Genomic DNA, 18,050 nt, shown 5'->3' with positions numbered 1-18,050 from the left:
TACTCCTTCCATTTCAAAATGATTGCTTGCACAGTGCTCCTTGGGATGTTTAAAGCTTGGGAAATCTTTTTGTATCCAAATCCGGCTTTAAACTTCTCCACAACAGTATTACGGACCTGCCTGGTGTGTTCTTTGGTCTTCATGATGCTCTCTGCGCTTTCAACAGAACCCTGAGACTATCACAGAGCAGGTGCATTTATACAGAGACTTGATTACACACAGGTGGATTCTATTTATCACCATCAGTCATTTAGGACAACATTGGATCATTCAGAGATCCTCGCTGAACTTCTGAAGTGAGTTTGCTGCACTGAAAGTAAAGGGGCCGAATAATTTTGCACGCACCACTTTTCAGTTTTTTTATTTGCTAAAAAAGTTTAAAATATCCAATAGATTTCGTTCCATTTCACAATTGTGTCCCACTTGTTGGTGATTCTTCACAAAAAATTAAAATGTTATATCTTTATGTTTGAAGCCGGAAATGTGGCAAAAGGTTGAAAAGTTCAAGAGTGCCGAATACTTTCGCAAGGCACTGTATGATTTTTTCTATGTTGATGGTTACAAGCTCTTTAAATGATTATTAATATATTAATAATGCATTTGATCTAAATGAACTGCACGGTGTAAACAGGCGATTGATGGTTTCATTAGTATGCAGTATAAGCGCTGTTAGTGGTTGTTTTTGGTTTCCCAGGTCGATCACATTGATTTATATGGTATCACTTTATTATTTTAAATTTTTACCTACAGGTAAGCCTATAATAAAGCCATGTCACGACGCCGGTTCCTCTCTCCCCCCTCTGTACTGATCTGTACAGTGGAGGGGAGAGATCGGATGGAAGCAGCGCTGTGAGCTGGATCTGTAGTGCCCACAGAGCTGCTCAATGACAATTTCAGTCACATCCATCCATGCTCAGCCATCCCGCCATACTTTGCATTACATGCTCTGCAATAGCAGGTAATACCCAGCCGTACCCAGACAATATTACAGTGGGGGAGATGTCCATTACAGTGGGGACTATATGGTGGTGGAATTTTCACAGGTTTTTAAAAATTCAATTATTTGCTGATCTGAAAAATTATCCAATCCGTGACCCTGATCAGAGGAACGATCCATTGCACCCCTAATGGGGTACATACTAGGTCATTATGCCTTTGCCTTACAGGGGTTTTTTTTTTTTTTTTTTGACATGTGCGGGCATACAACTGCTTTTTAAAGGGGTTGTAAAGGCAGAAGGTTTTTTTTTTTTTTTTTTATCTTAATGCATTCTCCCTCCTGATTGGCTGAGACCATTAGCTCCTGCCAGTCAAAAAGCAGAGGGTTGGGGCGGGGCTGCGCTGTGTGTGGATGAATGCACACATCCTGGCTCAGGAGCGAACCCGCACGTCAAGCGGCTTGCAATGGGAGCAAACACAGAAGAGGAGGAGCTAAGATCAGCGACGGGACCCTGGGAGGTGAAATTCAGGGCCACTATGTGCAATACCATTGCACAGAGCATATGAGTATAACAAGTTTATTATTTTAAAAAAATGTTTGCTTTTAGAAATTCTCCAATTGGATGAATCTTCTAGGCAATGTGCCAGAATTAAAGCGACACAAGAAGTTTGTAAGTCTTCATAGTAGCTGGAAAACTGGTTTGGTTATCAGAGATATTCTTTTCTGAATGTTACGAGCAGTAATTTCGCTACTGAAGGTCGTTATTTTATTAGATTAGAACTAATCTGTCGTAAGTGAATCAAACAGGGTTATTAGTGTCAGTGTGCTGCCTATAATGGCCAATTCAGTCATGCTTCTCATATTCATTGGAAGGGAAAAAAATAAAAATAAATCTGAGACCTCTTTCTGGTTACTGTGGGCAACATTAACGCTTGTCTTTTCTCCATGTCATACAAATCAGGTTACCTTACCAGAAAGCATCTGATATTACTCAAACTCTACTTCTGAGAATGCTAGTTCCATGGCTGCTCTGCTGACACGTAGTCTTGGTTACTTTGAGTCACTTAGCTGCAAAAAGTATGCACATTAAGATTTCCTAAATAAAGATTTATTTTATGCTTTTTCCAGGTCAGTGACTTGAAAAGTGTCAAAGCATTTAAAAGCGGAACTAAACCCTCCTATCCTTACAGCCAAGGAAGCTGCCATCTTTGTTTCCGTTTGATCTCTAGTTGCTAAACATGTGATCAGTTATGACACCAGTCATTTGATGGCTGGATAGTTCAGTTGAGAGCGAACTGTGACCGTTTCCATTGACCACAAAATACCTTGCATGTAACTGTTTTTGGAAAAAAAAAATAATAATGGAGGTTTAGTTCTGATTTAAGATGCAGCTCAGCAATTGCAACTTCCATGTTTTTCCTAGTATGGGTTTCCTTTAAAGTGGAACTATACTAGTCTTGAATCCAGTGATGCAGCGTCCCTGAAACGCTACCATATTCCTAACATCTTCAGGCCGCTGTATCTAGAGCGCAGGCATGACTTTTTTTTTTTTTCTTAAACCAAAGTGTAAAAAACCGTACCTATAACTACACCTACTTTGTGCATTGAGGTGGATTATACCATGTTTTCAGGACAAATTGGGCAGTAAATAGTAATGGATATCTGTATATCAAAGGCTCCCGCGCTCTATGGTCAAAAGGTAAAATTCTGTTCTGACGGGAGCAGCAAACACTCTATGAGTTGGCTCTCAATGTTATAGGAAATAGGGGTTGTGTAGTGCTTCCTCAAATACCAAATGAACTAACAGTAATACACAGCAAAGTATAAATATATAAATATTAATATCAAGGCAAAATAGTGCTTGTAAACTAAAGCAGTGCTTATGGAATTGCATTAAAAGTGCATCTGTGCATTGCATAAAACAACTGGTTTAAAGTGTCTCTATGCATCACTCAAGTGTCAAAATCAAAGACGCATGTGCTAAACGCTAAAAAATACAGTGTAAAAAATGCAGTGTGGAGCTGTTATATGCGTTTAGCACATCTTAGTTATGGATATCGCTTGATTTTTTTTTTTATCAAAGTAAAACTGATCCAAAATAGTAAAAAAAAAAAAAAAAAAAAACACCCACTTTAAAAATGTTAGCTGTATATTTCTTGTTACTACCATAACCTACCACCAAAGAACAATTCAAAATAAAATCTGATGATTGTAATGATACCAAATATTGGTACCCTAGTACAGCCCAGAAGAAATATTGTGCATTTTGCCCCACCTAAAAACACACTGACACCAATTAAAAAAAAAAAAAACCAAAGCTCTTGGTGAGACCCTGGTCTCCCCAGGAGATATGCATAAAATGTGGACCCATGGAAAGAAAAAAAAATAAATAAACACTCAGTTCTGTGAGGCCGCATGTGTTACATTGACATGAAGGGGCTAAAGTGGTGTTGTGCATACTGCTATATTAATGCATTGGGGTAGCAGTCAAATGACACAGCAACATACAGATTTCAATGGGGTCCAAACCCTGGTTCACATTGATGCGATTTGACATCTCAAAGCACATGCCAAATTGGCAGCTATTGCCCACAATGGAACCATCAGAATCAGTGTGACACTGACGTTAAAGCACCGCACAATTCTCAAAAGCAGTTTCTGTACTTTTGGTGATTTCAATAGAAAATTCTGCAGGAAACCACACAGATGTCTCTGAAATCGCTGGAGTGACATGCGGGAAAGAAATCCTGTGCGTTCAGTTCAACAGGCACAAATTTCAATCCCGCAGCATTGTGAACCTGGGACTTAAAGTTCAATGAAAACTCAAACTTTGTTTTTCATGGAGTATGGAACAGTTAGAAGCACCTGTGGGAGGTTCTTTTTTCCTTCACTTCCTGTCTTAAGCTACCATAGGAAGTGAGGGATGATATCTTCAAAGTAAGATAAATCCTCCTTAAGGCCCCTTTCACACGGGGCGGCCTCAAACAGATTTTCCTGCTCAGAAAGGGATCTCTCTGCTAACCCCTGCTTGGAAGGTGGATGACAGGTCAGTGTCTGCTCCAATGAGGCAGAGCAGACACAGCCTGCTGCTGTTCTCTATGGGGAGGTTGGATGGGAACAGACTGCCTGTCCATTTCCGGCCAACTGTTATCCCCATTCAATCTGCTAGCCTAGTGGAGAATGGATCACCATCAAACATGTTAAATATCCATCAACTCTGCCTAGATTTTACAAAATTATTAATGAATTTTATTGCACACAAACAATACCTGAAATTTTATTTTCCAAAAAAAAAAAATTGCTGCAAAATACCATGCAACACCTACCATTTCATTCTATGGGGTCTCTGCTAAAAATTTTATATAGATCAAAAAAAATAAAAATAAAAAATGCTGATCAGTTAATACCACATTATAAAAAGTCAGCAATGACAAGTAATACTGTTTCTCTTCTTCCATTTTGCAGGGCTCACTCGTATACAAACTCCCAGTTAGTAAAGTCGTTGTCCAGTCTCTCTCGTACCACCCCAAAGAACCTTATCTACTGACTGCCAGTGAGGGGGAAGTCCAGGTATGGAGAGAGGCAGCTCCTGAAGAGGACTCATGCAGCTGACCAAGAATAAAACCACAACCTGTATATATGAACAACTTATTTTATTTCTTTTTGTAATAAAACAGAAGCAAATTTCTTTTCAGAAATTTTTATTTTCATTTGTCAAAACATTCAACTTAAATAGATAAAATGTAATTACAGAAGCCATGGCTGAAGCAGATCAGCTCAACTCTGCCATTCTGATCCAATACAGGGAGGAAAAAATAAATCAGCAGACTGTAGGTTGAATCAAAGGATAGCCAGGTCTGTACACCACCACTAACTGCCAGGTGTACACACATAGCCATGTCAAAAAAAATAAAAAAGTAAACTGCCCACTGCTCCCCTTTTCTTTAAATGCTACAACTTTATTAAAAAAAAAAATAAAAAAATTCAGAATTTCTCATGACATTCTAATAAAGGCCTGAAATGCTTGCATTTTTTTTTTTGCAAATATGATTAGGCTAGGACTAGTCTATAATAAAAAGGTCTGCCTGGTGAAAAGCTGGAGCCTTAAAATGGACACCAACCACTGTAAGCGGTAAATAAATTATATGTAATGTTTCATATAAAACCCAGAGTCAAAAGAAAGTACATTTTTTTTTGTCTTTATTACCAGACATAGTAAAAACAAAGGAATAAAAAGCATGTAGATATCTCTATCCTTACAGAGAAGGAGAAATAAATGCACACATTTTGTTTTACCTGCAAAAAAGGTGCATTTTTTATTTTATTTTTACTTCGAGCCTGGAAAGCGTTGTACCCACGATCAGTAGGTGCCATGTGCAGGCCTCCTGCAGATTTGTCATTGTATCCGTATGCTCATATAGCCAGGTAGACACACCGACAGGAAGAATGAACTACCAGAGCACTCAACAGCTCCGTGGTCGTTCATTGAAACTACAAGCCAACAGCTGCAAAGCCTGTCAGGCTTGTAGTTTCCCCATTCACAGAGAAATATAAATAAATGACATGGCTGGGCAGGCAGAGCCCTGCACGACCATGTTATTTTTCAAACAGTGACAGCAGGTGCCTGCCCACTGTCATTGGGGAAAGTCTGCAACTGCTGGAACATGTTACAACCTAAATATCCCTTAAAGCCTTAGAACAGGTTAATCCCAATGCACATGTTCCTGTAGAAATGGCTGTGCAATAAACAGTTGGAACCATGTCAAAGCAAGAAAAAAGGTCACCAGCACACCACGGATCTCCACAGTGGGGCCAAAGCTTTATTCAGCTATCACATAGTTACAGCAGATAGCAAGGTATGCGACATCTGAAGTGTTGCAATCTGCTGTAACTATGTGATAGCTGAATAAAGCTTTGGCCCCACTGGAGATCCGTGGTGTGCTGGTGACTTTTTGCTTTGACTTTAAAGCCTTAGTTCACATTTTGTGAGCATGTGCCACCCATATTTAGGGTGTAAATAAGCTCTTCCCCCATAGCAGAAATCTAATGGCAAAGAATACCTGCATTCTTTTACATACCCAAAGTAGAGGGACTGTAGTTCCCAATTAGCACAAGTGCCACGATGTCAACACTTGGCTATTGAAAAGTCATCCAGGACTGTAATTAAAGGCTGCAGGAGCCATAGCATTGCATCAAAGCTTAGCTGATGGCATTTGCAAAAAAATAAATATTTTTTTTTATAATTTTGGGAGAATGTATTTTATATACAAAAAGGGTAGGACTTTAAAAAGGACTCTTGGGTTCCAATTTATTAAATTAGAAAAGATTGGACAGCCCTGGCACTTGTCCTTTTAGCAGTCCCACGTTTACATTGTGATAAGTTGCCAGTGACATTTATACAGTAATCAGTGGCTATTTTTAGCTCTGATAGCTGTATAAAAATGTCAATGGTCCCAAAAAAAAAAAAAAAAAAAAAAAACACACACACCCGCACTGATCACTGCCCTTACTAGTAAATAAAAAGGCCATAACTATATCCCCAATATACACTTATTGCAACATAAAAAACAAAACAAAAAACCCATATTGGCCTAAACTGATGAAGAAATTTTGTTTTCACATTTTGGGGGGAGAAATATATAGCAAAAAAAGTAAGGTTTTCAAAATTGTTGCTTTGTTTATAGCGCAAAAAATAACTGCAGCATTTTGTTTGGGCACAACGTCACAACTGACAGTTAAAGCGATACAGTGCCATATTGCAAAAAAATAAAAAAATAAAAAGGCCTGGTCATTAAAGGGGTTGTAAAGGTTTGTTTTTTTTATTTTCTATATAGGTTCCTCTAAGCTAGTGCATTGTTGGTTCACTTACCTTTTCCTTTGATTTACCTTCTAAATGTTTTGTTTCTTTGTCTGAATATCTCACTTCCCGTTTCTCCTCAGTAAACTTCACACCATCATCCGAGCTGGTGGTTAGTCAGCCAGAACAGCTTACTGAGGAGGAACAGGAAGTGAGAAATTCAGACAAAGAAAACAAACATTTATAAGGGAAATCGAAGGAAAAGGTAAGTGAACCAACAATGCACTAGCTTATAGGAACCTATTTAGAAAATAAAAAACGAACCTTTACAACCCCTTTAAGGGGGAAAATCTTCCACTTTGTAAGTGGTTAAACTGATCTTTCTAGCTATATTTGTTAAATAAAACATTGCAACAAGGGAGAAGCGACCCTAATGTAAACTTGCACTTTGCCCATGCAAGGTGTAAAGCAGATTCCTGTATAATGTAAAACATATTCCATTCGATCATGGGTGCTCAACCTGTGGCCCTCCAGCTGTTTTACTACAAGTCCCGTCATGCTTCTAGCCGCCAGCCTTGCATTGCTGCAACAGCTGGCAGGGCCAAAGGTTGTGCACCCATGCAGTGGATCACCACCATCAAGTTTGCTACCAGGAGCAAGTAAAAGAAGCAGCTCTATGCAAGCTCAAATTTATTCCAGTCAGAGCTTACACAAAAGGCTGAGATCCATCTCCCTGCCCCATGGGACAGCACTGGTCCAAGTAGCAGCAATGTAGCATAAGAGGAAGTTAAATTAGTCACATTATCCACTATACCCAGAAAACTGGGTATTTTTTATTTTATTTTTTACTACCAGCGTGGGCCTGAAGAAAAAGGCAAGCGTATGCATGCATGGACACAGTGCAAGTTCACTATAACAAATTATCAAATCTAACCCGTATGCACAGGAGGTAACACCACCTATCCTAATAGCACCAGCAATGATGACCCTTCTTGAGGGAGCCATCCATCAAGAGAAAACTGCAGAAAATGTATATTGGCTGGGCAGAGGAACAAGAGCTTTAACAGCTGTTGTCATACCAACCAAATTATGATACTGCTCTTGCTCAGCCTTTAGTATCAAAATACAAATACTTTTGTATTTTTAGAACAGGGAGAGGTTAGATAATTCACCTTGGGTGTTAGGTATTCCACATTTGGTATATCCATTTCTTACTGCTAATGTACCATGAGCTGTAAATATCAATTTAAGTTGGAGATCCCCCAAGCCATAAAAATGGATGGACAATTCAAAGGTTGAGAAAGGCTTCTCTATATTATCCCAGTATAGGTTTCCTATAACTTTTTAAAGAGCTGAATTAGTGGGCATAAACTTTGCTTGACTTGGTGTAATGACAATTGTAACTAGCTTTTCCATTTTAACACCACTTCCACTAATGGACTGTAGTCCAAGAATTCCCAGTCACTCAGCTTCCTGGGAATTAAAGTTTCAGTTGCTTGACTGTAGAACCGCATATATACATATTTACATACATATTTTCTACATGGATATATAAAATTTATATCATTTACATGCATGCCGCAGAAGCCCTGGAAACCCTGCTGCTACTGAGGATAACAGGTTAAAAAAGGTAAAACCTGGGTAAAAAGGTAGCAGCACCCAGAAAGCCAGCATGCTTTATGAGCAGGAGAGATTCTTAGAGGTGTACATTTCTCCATCTTATGGATCCTGGTCTTTCCGCTTGTTTGTGAAATCTGTGTGTCTCTGGGCAAACGTCTGGGCCACCAACAGAGGAAATACCAGGGTAGCATCTGCATAGACCTGTAAAGAAGAATAATTTGATTGGAGTGGTGGCAGTTTCAGGAATTTGGTTTTATGATGGAATATAGAAACTAAACAAACCTTGACGGGGTTGGCATCCATACGAATCTTCCCCCATGACACCGCCTCATCAGGTCTAGCACCAGCGTCTGAACCATCAAATTCCTGAGCTGTGTTGATATACACTGCATAATCTGCACCGTTCCGCTGCAACAAAAAAGGATGGCAGAAAGGATTTGTACAAGGCTTGTTCATCATACATTTAAACAAAAAAGGAGGAGGGTAGATTTCTTCCCTCCCCAATTAGCATTTAACATGTTCGTACACGTTGGAGAAGTGGTGTTAAAAGTAGAACTATACTAGGGTGTAGAGGAATTACTAGAATTCAGGGAGGAGCCCAGACCACCAGCATGGGACAGCGGTGTGCAAAACCACTGCACAGTGCAGGCAAGTATGACAGGTTTGTTATTTATCCATTTTTAAAGGTTTCCTTTACAATCATTTTAATATATCTGCCTCACTTCCTGCTCTCAGCACTGCCAGAAGTAGTGAGGGTAACCGTTTTACATTGCACTGCCAGGCTTCTCAAAACGGAGAGAAGCTTCAGGAATTGCTATTCAAGGCGCGCTAAACCAGAGCCAGCAAAAGCTGAGGTACTTGAAAGATCAGCAATGGTCTTCTGCTGCCTACAGAAAGGCATTTCAATCATAGATGTCACTTGTCCCAGTGATTGAGGATAGAACCAGCTCATAGAAGAGCTGGCACCGAAGACATAGCACTGGGTATCCTCTACCTCCGTACATAACACACAGGGGTACAGACAACACCCAGCATGCCAAGAAATGGAGGACAACCGGTTCTTTAAGAGTCATACATACAATGCTGCTGGCAGAGATGTTACAGGAGCTCACTGCTGCACAGTGACTTTAGAGGTCTCCACCTTCTTACCATGAGATTAGCATTGCAAATGTGGTGTTTAACTAATCCTCCTCCCAAAATAAGCATTCCTGTCTTCTTGGCAAAGACCACAGAGGAATTCAGCCTGCGGATATCTGGATGGAAAAATATAAATTTTAGATATCAGTTTTTTTTTGTTTTTATTTAGCATCTTTCACAGGAAAGAAAATGAACAATCACTAGATCTAAAGGGGAACCCACAGAATGGCACCAGAAAATTTTTATTTTTTTTAAGAAAACACAGTATATTAGCGTCCATACAATGTTACAAAACAGATCAGAACAAGGATAAGACATCCGATAGCAGCTGAAAGATCCAGATCTGTTGAAAGGGTTGGCGTTTTTCTATAAACATCCGTTCCCATAAAACATGTATTATGAGACGCCTTGCCAGCAATGTCTCCTATACTTGGTAAAAAGGTTTTCATGAGCTACAAAGTCCACAGAACAGCCAGAGTAATGTTAGAAATTTGTAGGGACAGGGGGATGTGTGGAGCCATGACGATGCATGTTTTCAGCATAAAAACACTGAACTCCTGGTGCTGTCTTAGAAGAATTAGGCTTTGTAATGGAGCAGATAGCAATGCAAAGAAACTATAGGACACATTTATGAATCAATATTCTAGTCTATTAAAAGGACTATGTGTGTACCTTCTATAATGTCCAGCTTTAAGCCAGCATTCTTGTACGAGTGGAAATAAAGCATATCACCCAAAGAGCCATCTGTCAGTGCCGGACTGTACACAGGGATATTGTTCTGTTCAAAGAGAGGAAAAACAATGACTGCCATAACCTGTGTCTCAAAGCTCCTCTTGTCACCCTATGGTGAGAGGGACAGGCCCCATGTCTTATAGGTCATTTTCTATCAACGTGTGATGGAGAGAGATTGATGCCATGTCATACAGATCCTCCTGTCTGTCACCCTGTGATGGCAAGGACAGACTCCATGTCACATAGGTTCACCTGTACGTGTAATCATGAGTACTTACCTTATACGCCCAGTAATATACAGAGTCTGGGTGATTAATTTCTTTTCCTAGACGTGCAATCATCTTTGATGGTGTCCACTTAGTCCCCTACAGTGGGAAAAGTTAAAATCATTGCAGTTTGTGTATAGCACAAATAAAATGCATTGCCCAGTCCTCACATATTCCCTCACCTCAGTGTCTTGTTCTAGCACCATCTGGTCCAGTATTGGGGTGATCCAGTCCTCAAACAGACAGTAATTATTATTTGGAACGAGAAGATTACCAATCCTGCAGAAAAGAGAAAAGTCTTGCATCAGAGGAGGGAAAAAAAATAAAATAAAAAAAATAAATAAAAAAGGAAAGGAAAGAATGCAGAGAAAGGGTCAGCAGATGCATCAAAGAAAGTCTAATGGGCAGCAGGTGAATGAAGAAGGATCACTGGAGCAAGTGATGACAAAGTCACTGACCCCATTAAAAACAAACAATGTACCTGTTGATGCCCTTTGGCCTCAAATCTGACCCCTTTAGGCTGAAGTCCCCCAAATATGTAGGTGCAAGACATTTTATCAAGTCCTCCTCTATACCACCTGCTGTTGTTACAATAATATCAACCTGCACAGAGGAAAGAAAAAAAAAAAAATATAGAATAGTGATTAAAGTGCAACTCCATGCAAAAGTCATTATGTGCAATTTCCCATGCTGCCCCAAAGCTACATTTACCATCTGCACTGTTTACTTGTTGATCCCGTTTGTATTTCACGCTTTAGGTCATTCCCAGCAGAGGGCTGAGAACACTGCTCCTGAATTTCCAGTGCTGCTGTCAGCTCTCTGCCAGTGCCTCCAGTATGGATTAGAAGGCTGTGTAGGCACTTTCCAAAGCCCAGATGTCATCATAGGAGGCGCGATTATGATTTTAGTCTCATTTGGAAGGGATATAAATACGATATACACACACACACACACACACACACACACACACACACACACACACACACACACACACACTACTCCCCAGTCATCAAACTGCAACATGGTACATTTGGAAGGAAGGCCCTGCCTCTACCAAGATGGCCACCTCCATACAGGGTGCAGAATAAGGCAGTAATGGAAAGAATCAGCTGTAAGGAGACCACAGGCAATTCCGATGACCAGTTCTTTGCCTTAAAGTTCTCCTTTCCAATGCACACAAAAAAAAAAAAAAAAAAAGGGGGCGGTATACTTTAATTTCTCACCATGCTGTGTTCTGCCAAATACCGGATGATCTCTCGCACACCAGAGCTGATCAGATTGGAAGTGTATCCCAGTAAGATGACACATCCTCCAGCAGATGAAAGCTTTGTCTCTATCTAAGGAAAAAAACATTAATTTCACTCTGAATTATAATGTAACCATTTACAATGATCTTGTAATAATAGACAGCAATGTACATTATGGCAACCTTACTGGAACCCTAAATATTTGTTACACCCAAGATATTGGTGGAATAAACCGAGCCATGCCCTGAATATAATGCCACTGGAAGTGTCTAGATGAGGGGAATGGATGCTTTGAGAACTTATAGAATTGAAAAAAAAAAAAAAAAAAAAAAAGCCAGTATAAGTATTATGGGATACAAAACCTTCACTTGCAGGATGAAATTAAGTCCCCTTCTATATCAGAGGCCCCTCAATCACAGTCCCCTCAATTACAGTCCCCTCTTCACATCAGAGCCCTACCTTTTAGCTCAAGCAGCATGACAGAGGAGGCCAGGAAGTGGACTTCTGTCCTCTCCTGAATGATGGGGGCAGGCCTGCACACTGCCTTAGAATGGCATCATTCATTGCAGTGGCGCAGGCAGACTAGGCACCAACACCATAGCAATGAACGGCGCCATGCATCTTGCCCTAGAGCAGTGGTTCTCAACCTTTCTAGTACCCCTTGATAAAATTTCCCCAAGTTGTGGGGACCCCAAACAGTAAAAATTGAGCGTATGGGTTGTCAGCACCCAAGACAAGTAATTTGCACCCCTAACCCATGGACATTTAGCGCTCCCCAAGTCCCTTCCACTCGCACAGTATTAAAACCCCTTATACATTTTAGGATGTACCACTTTGTTGCCTTTCCCTTTTATCTTTCTATCATAATTTCTTGTCCCCCATCCCTCTCGCTAGCCATCTTGTTCTTTTATTCTCTCTCCGTTCCCCCCTCCCATGTAGTCTCTATTTTTATTCCTTCTCTTACTCCTTGGTGGGGGGGGGGGGGGGACGAACAACAACTTCTGATCAGCCAACTTAGGCACTCTTGATCAAGGTCCTCTGCTGATCTAAGAACTGTAGCAGTGATTTTTAATGGCAACTATAATCACAGGTAGTGTTACCTCACTGTGTCTCCAACTTTGTGGTGTCTCGTAGCAGTGACATCTATGCCAAAAATCAGGAGGGGCTAGAGGAGACCCCATCTCCTACTTCACATGTCTCACCAGTCAACTGACCTCTAGTCTCTGCCCCCCTGCCATGCCATAAACTGAATAGGTGGCTGAATAGGCTGAGTGGGCAGCCATGGGCTCCAGGAACAGTCCTGCTGGGCGAGCAGTGCAGGCTTCAGGAACAGCCCAGGATTCGGTGACCCCTGGCAAATCATTCTACCAGGTTGAGAACCACTGCCCTAGAGCATCACCGGTTATGGTGCTGGTGGCAAACCCTCCCACACCATAGTAAGTCACGATTCTGATCCAGGGGGCACATTGGGTCCTATGCTTGTGACATCCCAGGTTGAACCCATAGGGCACCACTATTGAGGAACACTGCTTTAATGGATTGCAGTAAATATACTGCGATGGGGCAGCTCCTGCAGGCTGCTCGTTTCTGGGACTCGGGTGCGCAGCCCTGCCCGCCTGCTGCCCAGTGATTTCACACAGTGGGAGTTTGCCAGCAGGTCCTGGCCAATAATTCATGTGAGGAACCTGCCAATTGGCTGTGTCGAATCACAGCCCAGAACCCTGTGTTGGCAATCAACACAGGGCTCTGTACAGAGGGAACAATCGCTTTGTTTGCCGATCTGACAGAACACCGCTGCTTTTAAAGAGGAAGTAAACCCTGATGGGTTTACTTCCTCTCATTCCCTGCAAAAGGTAAAGCATAATGGACTATTATGCATCGCATAGTAGTCCATTATGTGTCACTTACCTGACACAGAAGCCAGCGAAGTCACCGCTGTCACCAGCGTCCATCTTCTTGGTGGGTCTCACTGCTCCGGCGCTGGGATTCGCTGGAGCAGCGATGACATCACTCCCGCGCATGGGAGCCGACACTCGCGGCATATCGCCACGATCTGCGGCTTACCCAGTGCGCCGTAGACAGCGTTGGCTGTCTTCAGGTAAATATCTCCTAAACCGTATAGGTTTAGGAGATATTTCTTGGACCTACAGGTAAGCCTTAATCTAGGCTTACCTGTAGGTCAAAGTGGTTTGTAAGGGTTTACAACTACTTTAAAAAGTCAACATCAAAACAGTGAGACTGATTTAAAAATACTGTATTTCACTATACAAGATCAGTCTACTGTTGAAAATAAGTGTGAAATGCAAAACTCCGGTGGATGTAAAGAGGAGATGTCCCCTTGCCTCCTTCTCACTGTATCCTTACTGCGGCCAAGTCCTTGGTGTACCAAGATGGCCGTGCCGGAAAGTCACTTCCGGTACAAAAAAAAAAAAAAAAAAAAAAAAAAAAAAAAAAAATCGGACAAAACAAATCAATCTGTAGTAAAAAGCATCACATATTTCAAATTGGTAGGCACACAATTAACCCTTTGATTGCCCCTATGTTAACCACTTCTCAGCCAGGGTTATTAGTACAGTGACAGTGTATGTCATTAGCACGGTTTACTATCACTAGAGATGTCAGGGGCAGTTAGTTCCCACAAAGTGTCATATTTCTCACCACACTCCCACTACGATAGGATAGATAGAATAGATACTTCATTGTTTGTAGATGCTATAAAAAAAAAAAAAAAAAAAAAAAAAACTTTAATGGATCCGTAGTGTGCTGGGAACATGTTTTTATCTATGGCGATACTGACCAACCTACTGCCAGTTGCTAGAGCACCCCCTTATTCCAGATCTTGTCCAGGAAAGTGTGCAAAGGGAATGTATTGAAAGCTTCACAGACAGGACCTGCAGATATTTCTGCCCATCATCCAAACAATGCCCACCTGCCCCCTCTATCTTCTCACCATGTTGTTGACCTCCCGTACAGCCTGGCCATAGTGCAGGGCCTGGAATCCAGTGGTCAGGTAACTCTGAAGCAGAGCCTCATAGTTGATTCCGCGATTGAAGTCATAACCTCTGACCTGGGGCGTGCCTTCAGGTAGGGAGTCGCTGGGCATCAGTACCGCCCCCTTCGCATCACTGGGCAGTCCTTCTGCCATAGTAATGTTCTGTGGCTGCAATGGCAAAGAAGAAATGGGTCAACAGAATTATAAGTTAGCATTTAACACAGGAGTGGGGGGGAGGGAGACCGCAGCTCCACTTTAATATAAACGCCACAAACACGGAATAAGAAAACCTGTAAACACAGGACTCACTTCTAAAAATCACTGAAAACATGGAAAGTCACGATTCACATCTCTCTAGATGTACTAGCCATGTACTGCCAGGGTCTAAGTAAAATAATCATTCCAATGGTAGCCAATCAGACAAGCTCTGTGCTGCATAGAATCTGCTAGATCTAAAAGAAGACTGAAGAGAAATCATCTCCACTCCAAGAGTGTTTTTTCTCACATTTTGGGGATTTTGATTCTTCATATCTTTATGACAATAATGTACATTTCCTCTGTGTCTATCGCATCCGATTCTACAGTGTCAGGGGAACAAGATGAACAATAGAGGACATGGGACTAATTGTTCTGCACCTACTGTACTGAGCGCATCACACAGCCGGAGCCCCCCCCCCCATGCAGGTGTCCCCCTATAGGTCTGCTTCCCCCCCATACTGTACTGGCATCCTATAGATCTCTATACCCCCCCCCTACTGACGTCTCCCTACAGATCTCTATACCCCCCCCTACAGATCTCTATACCCCCCCCTACTGACGTCTCCCTACAGATCTCTATACCCCCCCCCTTACTGACGTCTCCCTACAGATCTCTATACCCCCCCCCCCTACTGACGTCTCCCTACAGATCTCTATACCCCCCCCCTACTGACGTCTCCCTACAGATCTCTATACCCCCCCCCCTACTGACGTCTCCCTACAGATCTCTATACCCCCCCCCCTACTGACGTCTCCCTACAGATCTCTATACCCCCCCCCCTACTGACGTCTCCCTACAGATCTCTATACCCCCCCCCCTACTGACGTCTCCCTACAGATCTCTATACCCCCCCCCCTACTGACGTCTCCCTACAGATCTCTATACCCCCCCCCCTACTGACGTCTCCCTACAGATCTCTATACCCCCCCCCCTACTGACGTCTCCCTACAGATCTCTATACCCCCCCCCCTACTGACGTCTCCCTACAGATCTCTATACCCCCCCCCTACTGACGTCTCCCTACAGATCTCTATACCCCCCCCCCTACTGACGTCTCCCTACAGATCTCTATACCCCCCCCCTACAGATCTCTATACCCCCCCCCTACTGACGTCTCCCTACAGATCTCTATACCCCCACCCCCTACTGACGTCTCCCTACAGATCTCTATACCCCCCCCCTACTGACGTCTCCCTACAGATCTCTATACCCCCCCCCCTACTGACGTCTCCCTACAGATCTCTATACCCCCCCCCCCTACTGACGTCTCCCTACAGATCTCTATACCCCCCCCCCTACTGACGTCTCCCTACAGATCTCTATACCCCCCCCCCCTACTGACGTCTCCCTACAGATCTCTATACCCCCCCCCCTACTGACGTCTCCCTACAGATCTCTATACCCCCCCCCCCCTACTGACGTCTCCCTACAGATCTCTATACCCCCCCCTACTGACGTCTCCCTACAGATCTCTATACCCCCCCCTACTGACGTCTCCCTACAGATCTCTATACCCCCCCCTACTGACGTCTCCCTACAGATCTCTATACCCCCCCCCCCTACTGACGTCTCCCTACAGATCTCTATACCCCCCCCTACTGACGTCTCCCTACAGATCTCTATACCCCCCCCTACTGACGTCTCCCTACAGATCTCTATACCCCCCCCTACTGACGTCTCCCTACAGATCTCTATACCCCCCCCCCCCTACTGACGTCTCCCTACAGATCTCTATACCCCCCCCCCTACTGACGTCTCCCTACAGATCTCTATACCCCCCCCCTACTGACGTCTCCCTACAGATCTCTATACCCCCCCCCCTACTGACGTCTCCCTACAGATCTCTATACCCCCCCCCTACTGACGTCTCCCTACAGATCTCTATACCCCCCCCTACTGACGTCTCCCTACAGATCTCTATACCCCCCCCTACTGACGTCTCCCTACAGATCTCTATACCCCCCCCTACTGACGTCTCCCTACAGATCTCTATACCCCCCCCTACTGACGTCTCCCTACAGATCTCTATACCCCCCCCCTTACTGACGTCTCCCTACAGATCTCTATACCCCCCCCCTTACTGACGTCTCCCTACAGATCTCTATACCCCCCCCCCCTACTGACGTCTCCCTACAGATCTCTATACCCCCCCCCTTACTGACGTCTCCCTACAGATCTCTATACCCCCCCCCCTACTGACGTCTCCCTACAGATCTCTATACCCCCCCCCCTACTGACGTCTCCCTACAGATCTCTATACCCCCCCCCTACTGACGTCTCCCTACAGATCTCTATACCCCCCCCTACTGACGTCTCCCTACAGATCTCTATACCCCCCCCCCCTACTGACGTCTCCCTACAGATCTCTATACCCCCCCCCCTACTGACGTCTCCCTACAGATCTCTATACCCCCCCCCCCTACTGACGTCTCCCTACAGATCTCTATACCCCCCCCCCTACTGACGTCTCCCTACAGATCTCTATACCCCCCCCCCCTACTGACGTCTCCCTACAGATCTCTATACCCCCCCCCCCTACTGACGTCTCCCTACAGATCTCTATACCCCCCCCCCCTACTGACGTCTCCCTACAGATCTCTATACCCCCCCCCCCTACTGACGTCTCCCTACAGATCTCTATACCCCCCCCCCCTACTGACGTCTCCCTACAGATCTCTATACCCCCCCCCTACTGACGTCTCCCTACAGATCTCTATACCCCCCCCCTACTGACGTCTCCCTACAGATCTCTATACCCCCCCCCCTACTGACGTCTCCCTACAGATCTCTATACCCCCCCCCTACTGACGTCTCCCTACAGATCTCTATACCCCCCCCTACTGACGTCTCCCTACAGATCTCTATACCCCCCCTACTGACGTCTCCCTACAGATCTCTATACCCCCCCTACTGACGTCTCCCTATAGAGCGCTATAGCTTCTATATACAGAAGGCGCTCGCTTTCCCCCCCCATGTACCCCACTCACCTCCATACCGGCTGCCGGCTCACATGGCTTTCTGCCTCCTACTACGGTAGCCTGGCTAGATAAAACAGTTCAGCTG

General features: G+C 43.6%; 2 protein-coding genes and 1 non-coding gene across 4 annotated transcripts in view; 1 reads left to right on the top strand and 2 right to left on the bottom strand.

The window, feature by feature from the left end:
* Window positions 1-4,635, top strand: part of WDR83 (WD repeat domain 83) — a 22,654-nt gene extending 18,019 nt beyond the window's left edge. The window contains exon 10 of the mRNA XM_077470408.1: window positions 4,403-4,635. Within this exon, the coding sequence (XP_077326534.1) occupies window positions 4,403-4,549 (147 nt within the window). The 3' untranslated portion in view covers window positions 4,550-4,635. The remainder of the gene's footprint in view (window positions 1-4,402) is intronic.
* DHPS (deoxyhypusine synthase) lies at window positions 4,622-18,050 on the bottom strand. Of its 2 annotated transcripts, XM_077470407.1 has the most exons (11): window positions 17,975-18,028; window positions 15,038-15,191; window positions 14,687-14,896; window positions 11,713-11,826; window positions 10,971-11,092; window positions 10,672-10,768; window positions 10,502-10,588; window positions 10,164-10,269; window positions 9,504-9,607; window positions 8,637-8,762; window positions 4,622-8,555 (listed from the first exon to the last, which is right to left on the bottom strand). In XM_077470407.1, exons 3-11 carry the CDS (start codon window positions 14,879-14,881, stop codon window positions 8,454-8,456), a joined length of 1,053 nt encoding a protein of 350 aa, XP_077326533.1. In that variant the 5' UTR covers window positions 14,882-14,896; window positions 15,038-15,191; window positions 17,975-18,028; the 3' UTR covers window positions 4,622-8,453. The 2 variants fall into 2 exon arrangements, with proteins under 2 accessions (XP_077326533.1, XP_077326532.1); XM_077470406.1 differs by lacking the exon at window positions 15,038-15,191 and having other exon boundaries at window positions 17,975-18,050.
* LOC143965191 (small nucleolar RNA SNORA57) lies at window positions 9,272-9,404 on the bottom strand. Its single transcript, XR_013271576.1, has one exon. It is a non-coding gene; the product is annotated as a small nucleolar RNA SNORA57 (small nucleolar RNA).

This window comes from Lithobates pipiens, unplaced genomic scaffold, assembly GCF_037356315.1.
Source record: "Lithobates pipiens isolate NorthernLeopardFrog02 unplaced genomic scaffold, aLitPip1_a1.2 Scaffold_8, whole genome shotgun sequence".
Lineage (NCBI taxonomy): Eukaryota > Metazoa > Chordata > Amphibia > Anura > Ranidae > Lithobates > Lithobates pipiens.
The sequence above is the reverse complement of the archived record's forward strand: the minus strand, read 5'-3'. Positions and strand labels throughout refer to the sequence as shown.

Excerpts from the sequence above, each read along its gene's own strand:
- DHPS (XM_077470406.1), bottom strand. Across the intron at positions 11,093-11,712 it reads ATTTGGCAGAACACAGCATG|GTTGATATTATTGTAACAAC; the intron begins GTGAGAAATTAA and ends TCCTCTGTGCAG. Across the intron at positions 8,763-9,503 it reads TTTGCAATGCTAATCTCATG|CGGAACGGTGCAGATTATGC; the intron begins GTAAGAAGGTGG and ends TTTTTGTTGCAG.